Below are 15,572 nucleotides of genomic sequence, written 5' to 3'. Positions count from 1 at the left end.
TTGTTTCAGTCCTAAGATTCATAGCAGCTTGCAACGCTTTTCTATTAAATTATCTCAAATTAACTAATGACACTCTAAAAGATCTAATCTCATTCTAGCATGCACTTAGTTGTTACATTTCACATATTGATCGTTGATATCTCTACATTTACGTGTTAGGCTAATTAAAAGACTTGTGACGCTTTATACATCAAACTGTCGCAAATAATGCTGCACTTTTACTCTATTTAAAAATTTAGAGGGAAAAATAACACGAAAGACTCACTATTTTCAAAACATTTTACGTAATTGTATGGGGGGTGTGTTGTGTAAGTAACATTACCAATTGTTAGATTTATTGATCTGTTCTTATTTACATGCCTTTATTAAGGTGTTTTTTTGGTAAGTATAGTATGATATTAAGTTGATAAAGATTTGTAAATGAGGAAGACAAGTGGGTTGTCGGTTTTATAGGAAAAAGCAACTTTTCATTCCATGTTGGTTTTAAAAATTGTTTTATAGAAAGGAATAATGAAAGCAAAGGGTTTTATTTGAAATACCTGTAAGAAACCCGGTCACTATAGCCACCACAACAGTCATGATAAGAGCAAGTATTTGATAACCGGCTTGTTGCATAGCAGTCCTGCCGTCGCCCTGAATATGCCTGTAAACGTCTTGATTGAATGATGGAATTGTTGGAGCTCGTGCCGGGAATATGTCGTAGAGTCCTGTGTGGTACTGGCTTTCGGTAGCTATAGCTGCTAAAATTGCTGACACTAGAGCTGCCAAAACTCCAGGCATTCCATGAAGATTGTGTACTCCACAGGTGTCATGAATGTGCAGATTCCTGTCGATCCATGGCTAAAGGTAATAAATAATCCTAACTATATCTGCATTTTATAGGTAACGCTGTGAATGAAAAATGTATTAATGTTAATCATCATCATGAGAAGGTCGTCAGTCCCAAGACTAGTTGGACACGCACCTCCACTCCTTCCTATCCTAAGCTTATCTTCGCATTTTCCTAAAACTAGAACATCCCACATCCTTAGAACTGTAATCTAATCTAGGTCTGCCTCTACTCCTCGTTACTCCTTTTTCTGCTTCTAATATGTCTCTACATAGCTCTTTATGCTTGAGAAGGTGTCCTACTAATCTATCTCGCCTATTTTTTATTGATTTCCGTAGAGTCCTCTATTTTTCTATTCTTTCTAATACCTCTTTATGTCCACATCATCCGCCAGTAACACTACACTTACTCCAAACATACTCTTTCAACAATCTTTTCTGAATTTCTTAATTAATCGTTCGTAAGCATGGAAGTGACTTATTTTTATTGAAGGCGACTCGACCCTGTGGTATCGTCTGCTTTATATCCTTACTATTCCTTCCGTCCTGACATATCTGACTTCCTAGATATTTTAAATCAGTCACTTCTTCTAATTTTTCGTCTCCTATCTTTATATTCGCTCTTTCCCTACTTTTTCTTCCTTTGTACACCAGTATTTTTGTTTTACTTTTATTTATTTATTTATTGATGTTAATAACATTGATAAATTCCTTATCGGCGAGATGAAGCCGTCAGGATCCTCTCCTTGTTATTGTACTTGATTTGAAGTGTTAATTAACTGATTTGTTCAAAGTAAATGTATCTAGAATCGGAATCATTTTACCAGGTTTTTGATGTAGTAAATATCTTCTCATAAACAAGTACCGAAGGTTTGTCGCTCGTTCGCAGAATAATTTATTCTTCCTGATGAAATTTTGAATTCTGACTCTATTATAGATCCTATTGTGAAACTCATCTCTGATATTATCAAACCAAAATTATCTAGCTGCATTACATTAGTAGTGAGCAATACATTGTTAGTATCGATTACTGAATTATTTCGCGCTCGACCAAATCCATTAGTAAAATAACCCGTGCTCAGCTTTTGCGGTGGCGGTTTACCATTATCGTAATGTTGGACAATCAGTGCGAATATACTACCTTTGGTTTTACCTGAAGCGTTTTCAACAATTTCTATTTAATTTTGATTATTTTATCAATTTAATAGTTATCATTTAAAATTGACAAAAGCTGTAATGTAACAAATAACTTTTTGAATTTTATGAACTCACGGTAATATAGTTATATCCGATGACAGATAAAGCTCCGGCCAGCATTCCTAAAAAAATGGCGCCGTACGGCTGAATCATCATATTAACGGAGGCACCAATAGCGACACCCCCAGCTAATGTTGAATTCTGTACATGAACCATATCGAATTTGGTATCGGGCGTTAAAATTGCCGAAAAAGCGAAAGCAGTTGCACAAGACGCTGCTAAAGACAGATAAGTGTTTATTATAGCCCTGTGTTGATCATCACCTGATAGTTCTGCAGAATTAAAACTAGGCCAATAAATCCACAAGAAGATGGTTCCTAGAAATTAATTAAGAGTTTAATTTGTGACAATTACAATTTTTTAATTAGTTTGAGAAATTTGTTTTCGTCTTTTTTTTATTATTAGACATTACACTTTTTAGATCTTTTCATTCATTTTCAAAGGGCTACAGAAACAGCAAGATCTGTACTCGTTTTAACTGAGATTATGTTCACATTTTTACCTATCATTGCAAAAAGGTCTGATGTATAATTTGATGATTCCAAGCTCTTGTCTGATTCAATGTCATTCTTTCGTTTAAAACGGCTTAAAGCAAAACTTGCAGCTAAACCAAAATAAGCTCCAAATGTGTGAACAAAAATTGAGGCTCCTGCATCTGCAATCTTTAAATATAACTTCAATTTATAAGCTTATAACTGTTGTATTTGATACTAGTGTGTTTAAGGTGAGCTATTGTATAATGGCCCACTGTTAATACCTTCAAAATTTCATCCCCTACGTAAAAATTACATTGGTATACGGCTATTTCAATAATACCCATAATTATTAATTGTAAGAGAGTTGTTTGTCCAAGAAGAACACCCATTGATATAAGTACACTTGCTACTGCTATATCTGCTTCCACAAGGCTTGGGAAGTTAAAAATATTAATTAATTTTTGTGTTAGAGCTATTTATCAAAAGCGAGAAGTTAATATTTGCCATCTGTAGGTGCATTGTGTGTTGGCGTTGTACCTTTCTACGCTGATTGGAATTTTTAAGTTGCTCAGGTGAAAGAACCCACGACATAAAATGGCCCATTGTACAAGAATAGCTGCCAAGAAAAAATTGAATCCTATCGAGCTGTAGCCATATTTTTTTAAGAAAGCCATCAAGAATCCGAATCCAAGAAACACCATAACATGTATATCCTGGAACACTATAAAGGAAATGGTATTCTACAATATTATTCGTATTATATTTCTCAATATTAAATTGTCATTGTTAATGTGCGATTGTCTAAAATCGGTTCCCACCAACAAATTCAAAAACTACTGAGACGTATGCGCAGGCTATATGTTTTAGCAATGTAATGCAAGATGGTGCTGTAAACCATGAAAAATAAGCTTTTTTATCACGAGATCACGTTGTTTTTGGATTTGAATATCTTATCAAATGACCTAAGTCATTCCTAACGCTGTGCCGGCAAAAGAACGAGGATCTAATATGGAGTTATACCGAATCGTGGTTTTAATAGTTAAATTTCAATAACATTCGTTGTGCTTGTGTTTGAATTATGGACTGTTATTATTTGTTGTTAATTTAGAAGTGTTTTCATGTGAAAAAGCTCGGAGTTGCTGCTGTGGATTCATTTATCCTTTAGTATTTACCTTTCAAGGATACTATGAAAACATTAATGTAAGTAATTTTCAATTTTTGGTACATCTCAAGGTTTTTATTTGTAAGTTTCATTTATAAATTTGCTAAGGGAACATGGTTATTATTATTGACCATTAGATTTCCTTAAATATTATTCGATAATAAGTATGTAACACAATGTATCAACTGATACTGATAAACCATAACCTTGTAGTTGTCTTTGTCTCACCCGGTGTGCTTAATGTAGCTGTCTCCTTTTGTAGAAAAGATTTCAATTTATAGTAAAAACGAAATTTTAAAATTTCATCTTGTGTTATTATTATGGATCTTAATTTTCATCTAAGAGCAGATTCCATTGCACTTTTATTTCACTTTGTGCTTCACATTTCAAATTTTTAATGCCGATTTTAGTGGCGGTTGTTTCTGCTGTTCTACTCGAATTTCGCATATTTTTTGTAAATAATTAAGTTTTGTTAATTTGATTTTAAGGTATTTATTTTACAGTTAAGAAATTGGAGCTTTCCTAGTGAGCTTTTGTATGATAAACAATTATCATGATATCAGAACAAATACAAATTGCATTGCATACAAAATTTGCCAGCATGAATTCTGTTTCACCTAAACATTAGTTAGTTACCAAAAAAGAATATTCAAACTAAAAAAAGGATTAAATAGATACAAATGATATTTTAAATTAGTGCTCAAGATACTTGCTTGAGCAAATGCAATAATCTCTTACAGAAAGGACAACCATTCCTTTTTAACAAACAATACATCCTGATTACAAATTCCTTAATCCAATCACCATAATTAATTTCTTGATTTAATTCAGTTTTTGTTAAACTTGGAATTATTTTCCTCTATAAGCCCAGCAATTATTCGCGTATGGTTAGGGTGAGTGGAGGTCTTAGTCTGTATGCGTACATATTTCATTTTTGTTGGTATTAAAAGAGAACATATACAAACACTTATGAGTAAATGAAAGATAAAATACTTGTAGATTTTTGACGATATTCCCGTGTATTACTATACATATTATAACTTACTGCTGTTATATTTCCTGTAAGTGTTTAGATTTGGATCAAAGCCTCCGAAAACGGGATGAGATGACGTATGTAAGTCGCTTGCATCAGCGTCGGGGTAATATTTTGAAAATTCTACGAACATTATAAGTAGAAATAGTTGAAGCGACAATAACACTAGCATATCACCCATTCTTCGAATTCTCTGCACCCTTAAAGACTTTATATTTGAAAATTCATAACTGATATTCCGTTGGTTCATGTTGCTTCTTCGCCAAAAATCACCGTTCATGTTTCTTAAATGCTTGAAAGAAAACTGCGTAGAATTTGTAAAGAATCAGGCTGAAATATAGATGTATTCTGTGGCTTATGAAAAGAAATTCTTGACCTCAAGAGATCATTTGAGTGAATACATTCAAAAGAATATGTTAATGCTAATGAAGTTAAGTCAATGCTCGTTAGGATAAGTAACATGCACTTTTTTGAAGGGATAAAGCTAGATGTACATCAGTTATTCATTATATTATAATGTAGTGACGAACAGGGATATTCTCTTACGTGGGAGGCATTACCTTTTGAAAAATACCGCTTACCCTACCCTAAATCGTCGTTAACTCAAGCTCATTAGGCTAGCAACTAGGACAGGCTCAAAATATTCCAGGACAGGCACTAAGCCGTCGTGAAAATTATTTTGTCGATAATGAAGAAGATCATAAAATTGAAGGAGGCATTTTTAAGTGCCATACAAAATTATGAAAATGGTATCAACTTTCAGAAGCTATTAATACAAGAAATTATCAGTTTCATTAAAGATTAACGAAACCTGGGGAGAGAGTGANGAGAGTTGTCTCCTTTCTTTTCTGACCTAGTGCTGTTCTTTTCTACTTTGCGCCGGTCAAACTGAAGGTCACATCGCTACAGAAACTAAACGAAGTATACAATGCAAACCTTGGAATAATACTGCCCGAAACAATTCCGACCAAATAACTCTTATTCTCAATTTAGATACTTATGTATTTGTAGAGAATATTCGACTAATACCATGTAAAGCTGAAATTCCTTTGCTTATACTATTATAAGGTAACAATTTCCCGCAAGTACAACCGAATTTCCATTCGCTTATTTCAGGAAACTATTGTGATCTGTTTTGTAACTGTTGCAGTTGTTTGTTGACGTGTTCGAAAAAAAAAAATCGGCAATGTTAACTCTAATATTGTTTCCTTTATTTACTAGGTAATTAAATTGGGCTTTAGAATTGTTAGAAATAAACCAAAAGGTGACTGCTTTAATTATTATTATTAATTAGAGGATTCTTTAAAAATATAATTTTCTCGAATTCGGGAAACAATGTCCAATTTAATTGCCGTAATGGCTAATAAAAAAGATGGTAAAGTGGTTGTTGTTTTCGGGCGTTTATATAAATATCTTTTTAAAATTGATCACTTAGTTATGTTTCATACACCTTCTAGTCTAATAAAATTTACATTGAAAAGGTTATAAAATCCATTTTAGATGAAGTTTGCGGTTGCTCAAGAAAATCTACCTCATACACTTATAAAATTTATTATTCAAATGTGTTTTTGCAACGATTTTTGTACGAACGGTTAAATAAAAATTTTATTCTTTTGACAATAATAACAGCTTAATAACAAAAAAATGGAAATAGTTTATATTTTATTTTATAGGTCAAGTATATTATGAAGGTTTCTTTGTAAATAAACGTCTAGTCTGTTTGGCAGAGACAGTGGTCACCTTTGGTTTTTAACTAACTAAATTTATTTAAAGTTTTTAAAAATAAATATGTATCTATAAAAATTGTTTCCTGTGTGATATTCACACATGTTTGGAGTGCAAGAAGAAGGCAAATCTCGTAATGGACCAAAATCGAAGAAAACAATTAATAATAATGTTATAAATGTACCTCTGGAAATCTTGATTTTGTTCCATGTACAATTTTGTATAATGAATGTTCACAGTTCCATATTTACACATATAGTTTTGTTATAGATTTCTACAAATAAACTACATTTACACTTGGTAAGACAAAAAGAAAACGAACACAGTTTCCTAGTAACTAATTTTGTTCCTATTGTTTAAATTTACGCATCTTAGTGCCTTTGAATTTTAGCGTCCACTTGTATTACTTACAATTAGTTATTTATTGAATTGAAAATTGGAATACTTATGTTCAAGGAGTAGTTATTATGTAGATTAAATAAATATCGATTGAAGTTTATAACAAACAAATCGGTTTTTGATAAGTGAATACCTATATTTATACCATTGCAATTAGGTACGCTAAATAAATTTTACAAGCGATTTTTCATTTTATTTTTTACGACTGTGTTCGTTAGTTAAGATTTTTTTTTGTGTAAAACAGTTACTCATAAAACCTAAATTTAAACAAATCGATCGAGAAAGTTTGCTATTTTTAACGAACAATGATTTTTATAAACTACTTGTGGTTTAAATAATGTGCTTACAATTATAGTTATTTGTGGATAATGTGTAATTTAAAATACATACATGTGTTCAGTCTTCCAGAAACTTATTATATGAACATGAATTTATGTGTTTCGCCTTGAGCGGGAGAGAACTTTAATAATGTTTTAAAACTTCCTGTTACATACCTTCTAAATAAAAATAAATGTGTTGGCAAAGAATTGTTGTAAAGTAATGTAAAATTACAATTTAAAATTAGCAGTCGTTACCATGAAAAAAACAAGCTGTGCAGTTGTTTATTAAAGGAAAAGTTTGCCATTTAATTTACGTATAAGAATTAAGTACCTAACCAGTGACGATGGTATTAATTTGTGATAAGCAGTACCAAAAACATCTTTTTAGGATCCTGCGTCCTAGGGGATGTACTTTGGAACTTCCCAGTGTGAAAAGCTCTAACAATAATTGAAAATCCTTTACAGCATTTGTGTCAAGGACAAAAAGGGATTCGGTGTCGTCGCTTCTCCCATTAGTCAAGTGCTAGTTCAAAGTCTGCATTGAAATATTTTTGTTATTTCTCCAAGCCAATAAAAAATTACAATATAAAAAGTTGGATTTTAATTGACAATAAATGATTTTATTTATGTGTATGAACAGTACCTAATAATCAGTAAAATTAATTGTTTGTTTGCTGATATGCGTTTGTTTTGATGCAGCTTTAATATTTTTGTTTTTGGTGTAAATTGTTTAAGTTACACAGCTAATACATTAAAAACAAATTGTTTGTCAGAGATAACCTTTTACGTGCAATAAATGTGTTACGATAATGTATTATGAAACAAAACAAATGACTCATTCTGTAACACTACTGACGAACTTTATTAATGGGAAATATTGCAATCTTTTGTATATGTAATAACTTAGGCAANCCGAATCCTGTGTCCCTGACAATGTTTAAATAAATATACTTTGTTCTTTATTTGGGCAATCATTACTAAGACTTCAGGACCATTAATTAAGGGGAATATTAATTGGTGTTTAGTTTTTTTATAACACGAATTGATGGTTGTAATATATGAGCTTTGAAGGGCTTCGAGTAATGTTGTAATGAACAGTGTACTTTAAGAATTTTATTTTTTTTATATTTTAAAAACATTACCTTAATTAGAAAGGTGTTTTTTTAAAAATTGTTTCAGTCCTAAGATTCATAGCAGCTTGCAACGCTTTTCTATTAAATTATCTCAAATTAACTAATGACACTCTAAAAGATCTAATCTCATTCTAGCATGCACTTAGTTGTTACATTTCACATATTGATCGTTGATATCTCTACATTTACGTGTTAGGCTAATTAAAAGACTTGTGACGCTTTATACATCAAACTGTCGCAAATAATGCTGCACTTTTACTCTATTTAAAAATTTAGAGGGAAAAATAACACGAAAGACTCACTATTTTCAAAACATTTTACGTAATTGTATGGGGGGTGTGTTGTGTAAGTAACATTACCAATTGTTAGATTTATTGATCTGTTCTTATTTACATGCCTTTATTAAGGTGTTTTTTTGGTAAGTATAGTATGATATTAAGTTGATAAAGATTTGTAAATGAGGAAGACAAGTGGGTTGTCGGTTTTATAGGAAAAAGCAACTTTTCATTCCATGTTGGTTTTAAAAATTGTTTTATAGAAAGGAATAATGAAAGCAAAGGGTTTTATTTGAAATACCTGTAAGAAACCCGGTCACTATAGCCACCACAACAGTCATGATAAGAGCAAGTATTTGATAACCGGCTTGTTGCATAGCAGTCCTGCCGTCGCCCTGAATATGCCTGTAAACGTCTTGATTGAATGATGGAATTGTTGGAGCTCGTGCCGGGAATATGTCGTAGAGTCCTGTGTGGTACTGGCTTTCGGTAGCTATAGCTGCTAAAATTGCTGACACTAGAGCTGCCAAAACTCCAGGCATTCCATGAAGATTGTGTACTCCACAGGTGTCATGAATGTGCAGATTCCTGTCGATCCATGGCTAAAGGTAATAAATAATCCTAACTATATCTGCATTTTATAGGTAACGCTGTGAATGAAAAATGTATTAATGTTAATCATCATCATGAGAAGGTCGTCAGTCCCAAGACTAGTTGGACACGCACCTCCACTCCTTCCTATCCTAAGCTTATCTTCGCATTTTCCTAAAACTAGAACATCCCACATCCTTAGAACTGTAATCTAATCTAGGTCTGCCTCTACTCCTCGTTACTCCTTTTTCTGCTTCTAATATGTCTCTACATAGCTCTTTATGCTTGAGAAGGTGTCCTACTAATCTATCTCGCCTATTTTTTATTGATTTCCGTAGAGTCCTCTATTTTTCTATTCTTTCTAATACCTCTTTATGTCCACATCATCCGCCAGTAACACTACACTTACTCCAAACATACTCTTTCAACAATCTTTTCTGAATTTCTTAATTAATCGTTCGTAAGCATGGAAGTGACTTATTTTTATTGAAGGCGACTCGACCCTGTGGTATCGTCTGCTTTATATCCTTACTATTCCTTCCGTCCTGACATATCTGACTTCCTAGATATTTTAAATCAGTCACTTCTTCTAATTTTTCGTCTCCTATCTTTATATTCGCTCTTTCCCTACTTTTTCTTCCTTTGTACACCAGTATTTTTGTTTTACTTTTATTTATTTATTTATTGATGTTAATAACATTGATAAATTCCTTATCGGCGAGATGAAGCCGTCAGGATCCTCTCCTTGTTATTGTACTTGATTTGAAGTGTTAATTAACTGATTTGTTCAAAGTAAATGTATCTAGAATCGGAATCATTTTACCAGGTTTTTGATGTAGTAAATATCTTCTCATAAACAAGTACCGAAGGTTTGTCGCTCGTTCGCAGAATAATTTATTCTTCCTGATGAAATTTTGAATTCTGACTCTATTATAGATCCTATTGTGAAACTCATCTCTGATATTATCAAACCAAAATTATCTAGCTGCATTACATTAGTAGTGAGCAATACATTGTTAGTATCGATTACTGAATTATTTCGCGCTCGACCAAATCCATTAGTAAAATAACCCGTGCTCAGCTTTTGCGGTGGCGGTTTACCATTATCGTAATGTTGGACAATCAGTGCGAATATACTACCTTTGGTTTTACCTGAAGCGTTTTCAACAATTTCTATTTAATTTTGATTATTTTATCAATTTAATAGTTATCATTTAAAATTGACAAAAGCTGTAATGTAACAAATAACTTTTTGAATTTTATGAACTCACGGTAATATAGTTATATCCGATGACAGATAAAGCTCCGGCCAGCATTCCTAAAAAAATGGCGCCGTACGGCTGAATCATCATATTAACGGAGGCACCAATAGCGACACCCCCAGCTAATGTTGAATTCTGTACATGAACCATATCGAATTTGGTATCGGGCGTTAAAATTGCCGAAAAAGCGAAAGCAGTTGCACAAGACGCTGCTAAAGACAGATAAGTGTTTATTATAGCCCTGTGTTGATCATCACCTGATAGTTCTGCAGAATTAAAACTAGGCCAATAAATCCACAAGAAGATGGTTCCTAGAAATTAATTAAGAGTTTAATTTGTGACAATTACAATTTTTTAATTAGTTTGAGAAATTTGTTTTCGTCTTTTTTTTATTATTAGACATTACACTTTTTAGATCTTTTCATTCATTTTCAAAGGGCTACAGAAACAGCAAGATCTGTACTCGTTTTAACTGAGATTATGTTCACATTTTTACCTATCATTGCAAAAAGGTCTGATGTATAATTTGATGATTCCAAGCTCTTGTCTGATTCAATGTCATTCTTTCGTTTAAAACGGCTTAAAGCAAAACTTGCAGCTAAACCAAAATAAGCTCCAAATGTGTGAACAAAAATTGAGGCTCCTGCATCTGCAATCTTTAAATATAACTTCAATTTATAAGCTTATAACTGTTGTATTTGATACTAGTGTGTTTAAGGTGAGCTATTGTATAATGGCCCACTGTTAATACCTTCAAAATTTCATCCCCTACGTAAAAATTACATTGGTATACGGCTATTTCAATAATACCCATAATTATTAATTGTAAGAGAGTTGTTTGTCCAAGAAGAACACCCATTGATATAAGTACACTTGCTACTGCTATATCTGCTTCCACAAGGCTTGGGAAGTTAAAAATATTAATTAATTTTTGTGTTAGAGCTATTTATCAAAAGCGAGAAGTTAATATTTGCCATCTGTAGGTGCATTGTGTGTTGGCGTTGTACCTTTCTACGCTGATTGGAATTTTTAAGTTGCTCAGGTGAAAGAACCCACGACATAAAATGGCCCATTGTACAAGAATAGCTGCCAAGAAAAAATTGAATCCTATCGAGCTGTAGCCATATTTTTTTAAGAAAGCCATCAAGAATCCGAATCCAAGAAACACCATAACATGTATATCCTGGAACACTATAAAGGAAATGGTATTCTACAATATTATTCGTATTATATTTCTCAATATTAAATTGTCATTGTTAATGTGCGATTGTCTAAAATCGGTTCCCACCAACAAATTCAAAAACTACTGAGACGTATGCGCAGGCTATATGTTTTAGCAATGTAATGCAAGATGGTGCTGTAAACCATGAAAAATAAGCTTTTTTATCACGAGATCACGTTGTTTTTGGATTTGAATATCTTATCAAATGACCTAAGTCATTCCTAACGCTGTGCCGGCAAAAGAACGAGGATCTAATATGGAGTTATACCGAATCGTGGTTTTAATAGTTAAATTTCAATAACATTCGTTGTGCTTGTGTTTGAATTATGGACTGTTATTATTTGTTGTTAATTTAGAAGTGTTTTCATGTGAAAAAGCTCGGAGTTGCTGCTGTGGATTCATTTATCCTTTAGTATTTACCTTTCAAGGATACTATGAAAACATTAATGTAAGTAATTTTCAATTTTTGGTACATCTCAAGGTTTTTATTTGTAAGTTTCATTTATAAATTTGCTAAGGGAACATGGTTATTATTATTGACCATTAGATTTCCTTAAATATTATTCGATAATAAGTATGTAACACAATGTATCAACTGATACTGATAAACCATAACCTTGTAGTTGTCTTTGTCTCACCCGGTGTGCTTAATGTAGCTGTCTCCTTTTGTAGAAAAGATTTCAATTTATAGTAAAAACGAAATTTTAAAATTTCATCTTGTGTTATTATTATGGATCTTAATTTTCATCTAAGAGCAGATTCCATTGCACTTTTATTTCACTTTGTGCTTCACATTTCAAATTTTTAATGCCGATTTTAGTGGCGGTTGTTTCTGCTGTTCTACTCGAATTTCGCATATTTTTTGTAAATAATTAAGTTTTGTTAATTTGATTTTAAGGTATTTATTTTACAGTTAAGAAATTGGAGCTTTCCTAGTGAGCTTTTGTATGATAAACAATTATCATGATATCAGAACAAATACAAATTGCATTGCATACAAAATTTGCCAGCATGAATTCTGTTTCACCTAAACATTAGTTAGTTACCAAAAAAGAATATTCAAACTAAAAAAAGGATTAAATAGATACAAATGATATTTTAAATTAGTGCTCAAGATACTTGCTTGAGCAAATGCAATAATCTCTTACAGAAAGGACAACCATTCCTTTTTAACAAACAATACATCCTGATTACAAATTCCTTAATCCAATCACCATAATTAATTTCTTGATTTAATTCAGTTTTTGTTAAACTTGGAATTATTTTCCTCTATAAGCCCAGCAATTATTCGCGTATGGTTAGGGTGAGTGGAGGTCTTAGTCTGTATGCGTACATATTTCATTTTTGTTGGTATTAAAAGAGAACATATACAAACACTTATGAGTAAATGAAAGATAAAATACTTGTAGATTTTTGACGATATTCCCGTGTATTACTATACATATTATAACTTACTGCTGTTATATTTCCTGTAAGTGTTTAGATTTGGATCAAAGCCTCCGAAAACGGGATGAGATGACGTATGTAAGTCGCTTGCATCAGCGTCGGGGTAATATTTTGAAAATTCTACGAACATTATAAGTAGAAATAGTTGAAGCGACAATAACACTAGCATATCACCCATTCTTCGAATTCTCTGCACCCTTAAAGACTTTATATTTGAAAATTCATAACTGATATTCCGTTGGTTCATGTTGCTTCTTCGCCAAAAATCACCGTTCATGTTTCTTAAATGCTTGAAAGAAAACTGCGTAGAATTTGTAAAGAATCAGGCTGAAATATAGATGTATTCTGTGGCTTATGAAAAGAAATTCTTGACCTCAAGAGATCATTTGAGTGAATACATTCAAAAGAATATGTTAATGCTAATGAAGTTAAGTCAATGCTCGTTAGGATAAGTAACATGCACTTTTTTGAAGGGATAAAGCTAGATGTACATCAGTTATTCATTATATTATAATGTAGTGACGAACAGGGATATTCTCTTACGTGGGAGGCATTACCTTTTGAAAAATACCGCTTACCCTACCCTAAATCGTCGTTAACTCAAGCTCATTAGGCTAGCAACTAGGACAGGCTCAAAATATTCCAGGACAGGCACTAAGCCGTCGTGAAAATTATTTTGTCGATAATGAAGAAGATCATAAAATTGAAGGAGGCATTTTTAAGTGCCATACAAAATTATGAAAATGGTATCAACTTTCAGAAGCTATTAATACAAGAAATTATCAGTTTCATTAAAGATTAACGAAACCTGGGGAGAGAGTGACAAAATGAAAATGCTGAAACACGATAGTAAGCTCAAAAAGTTAAAAAAACTTTTTAATTTAATTACGTTTAATGCGCAAATTTTCGTGGTTGACCCCGATACTCATATTTTTTATTAACGCGTTTTCATTATTATTATTAGTCGTGGGTGTCGCTACTAGACTCCGGATGACATACGAGCTTTTAAAATGATAAAAGGTAAAACAAGTTGTCATAAACAGTAAACAAATGTGTATATGGTCGGTAATTTGAGGCAGATACGCTTTGTTTATCTTTCCCGTTATTTCTCGTGTTTGCTTAATAATTGACGTGTGCACGTTTTATGTTGGAAATATCCTGCTTTTTAAAATGATGTTTTTCGAACTAGAATTTTGATTGGCTATTTAGTAGTTTCATTTTCATGTGTTTTTTATTGCATTACCTACAGAATTAGTCCAAATATTGGAATAGCGAAAAATGTTTATATTTTACATTTATTGATTTGTTAATAACTACATTATAAACAAAAAATGGGAAAAGAACATTTTGTATGTTGCTGCAAAAATGAATTCCACATTTAAAAGGTAAAAAAGTATCACAGTAACTGTATTTCTGAAAAGTACATGTGACAAAAAAACTTCAAATTATGATAGCAAATGGCGGTCGTCATGGATCTTATTGCAGTTCTGAAACATTTCCACGAAGTCTTGAATCAGTCTCTCCAACATATTTCAACAAATACAGGACATTCCTTCTATCATTACCTCCTTGAGTTGTTGAAGACTTGAAGCCGATGTCTGCATGCTTTAGCTTCTGTTATGAGTCAGTTGTAATGACCGCCTCGGTCTTCTGATCGAAGCCTCAATGTTGAGATCGAAAATCGTTGGATTCAAACTCTTCAACTTCTCGTGGAGGCGATGAGAGAAGAAATTTACTTTTTACTTCTAAATAACAGTTTCCTTTCAAATATGTACCTATGTAGGACCTTACTCTGACTGTACATGATATAATAGGATAGGGGTTTTACACTTGAACTTAAGCTAGCATGCACTTACTGAAGTAGATGGTATTTTCTCCTTTTTGGCTTTCATCGTATCGAACGAAATATCCAAACAAGATAAAGATGGTCACTTGAACAAATAAAAGTACAAACACATCCCTACGATGGTCCGACATCACAATCTGGTAATTATTACAATAATTGCTAATAGATGCAGGCTTTGCAATAAGTATTTATTAAAAATGAAGCTGTCTCTTTTGATGTTACCTGCAGAAACGATTGCGGTGTACTGAGTTTGTTAAAAAGTAGCGTGTGTTTTATTATTTAAAATATCTAAGGCGTATCAACAAGCAGTAGCTCATCATGTTCGTACCAGTGTTTACATAGGCTAACAACGTAATTGCAATCGTAGAATTCGAAGGAAATTGTATCATGGTACAGTACAGTTAACTCAATTGTAAACAAACTACTTTGAATTGGTTTGTTATGAATTATTTGGTGCCGTCTCATTAAATGAAATGTGTGCCTCTAGATATACAGGGTCTTCATGTAATCTATGTGTAAAAGGAGCCATGCCCTAATCTTACTAGATACCCACTGATTGACAACAAATGAAAACGAATGTTATTGTAAGCGAACCGT

General features: G+C 32.5%; 2 protein-coding genes across 3 annotated transcripts; both read right to left on the bottom strand.

Moving 5' to 3' along the window:
• Positions 1-42: 42 nt before the first annotated feature.
• On the bottom strand, positions 43-15,253 carry LOC108742714 (ammonium transporter Rh type B). The gene is made up of 8 exons (XM_025977144.1): positions 15,198-15,253; positions 13,938-15,060; positions 4,769-5,567; positions 3,099-3,282; positions 2,843-2,993; positions 2,588-2,747; positions 2,101-2,402; positions 43-840 (listed from the first exon to the last, which is right to left on the bottom strand). Exons 3-8 carry the CDS (start codon positions 5,034-5,036, stop codon positions 496-498), a joined length of 1,410 nt encoding a protein of 469 aa, XP_025832929.1. The 5' UTR covers positions 5,037-5,567; positions 13,938-15,060; positions 15,198-15,253; the 3' UTR covers positions 43-495.
• Positions 8,146-15,212, bottom strand: LOC112903867 (ammonium transporter Rh type B). 2 transcript variants are annotated; one of them, XM_018478014.2, is made up of 6 exons: positions 14,986-15,212; positions 11,469-11,652; positions 11,213-11,363; positions 10,958-11,129; positions 10,471-10,772; positions 8,146-9,210 (listed from the first exon to the last, which is right to left on the bottom strand). In XM_018478014.2, the coding sequence occupies exons 1-6, from the start codon at positions 15,104-15,106 to the stop codon at positions 8,866-8,868; spliced, it is 1,275 nt and encodes a 424-aa protein (XP_018333516.1). In that variant the 5' UTR covers positions 15,107-15,212; the 3' UTR covers positions 8,146-8,865. The 2 variants fall into 2 exon arrangements, with proteins under 2 accessions (XP_018333516.1, XP_025832930.1); XM_025977145.1 differs by having other exon boundaries at positions 10,958-11,117.
• Positions 15,254-15,572: the final 319 nt, after the last annotated feature.

The sequence above is a fragment of the Agrilus planipennis genome, unplaced genomic scaffold, assembly GCF_000699045.2.
Source record: "Agrilus planipennis isolate EAB-ADULT unplaced genomic scaffold, Apla_2.0 scaffold302, whole genome shotgun sequence".
NCBI classification, from domain to species: Eukaryota; Metazoa; Arthropoda; class Insecta; order Coleoptera; family Buprestidae; genus Agrilus; species Agrilus planipennis.
The sequence above is the reverse complement of the archived record's forward strand: the minus strand, read 5'-3'. Positions and strand labels throughout refer to the sequence as shown.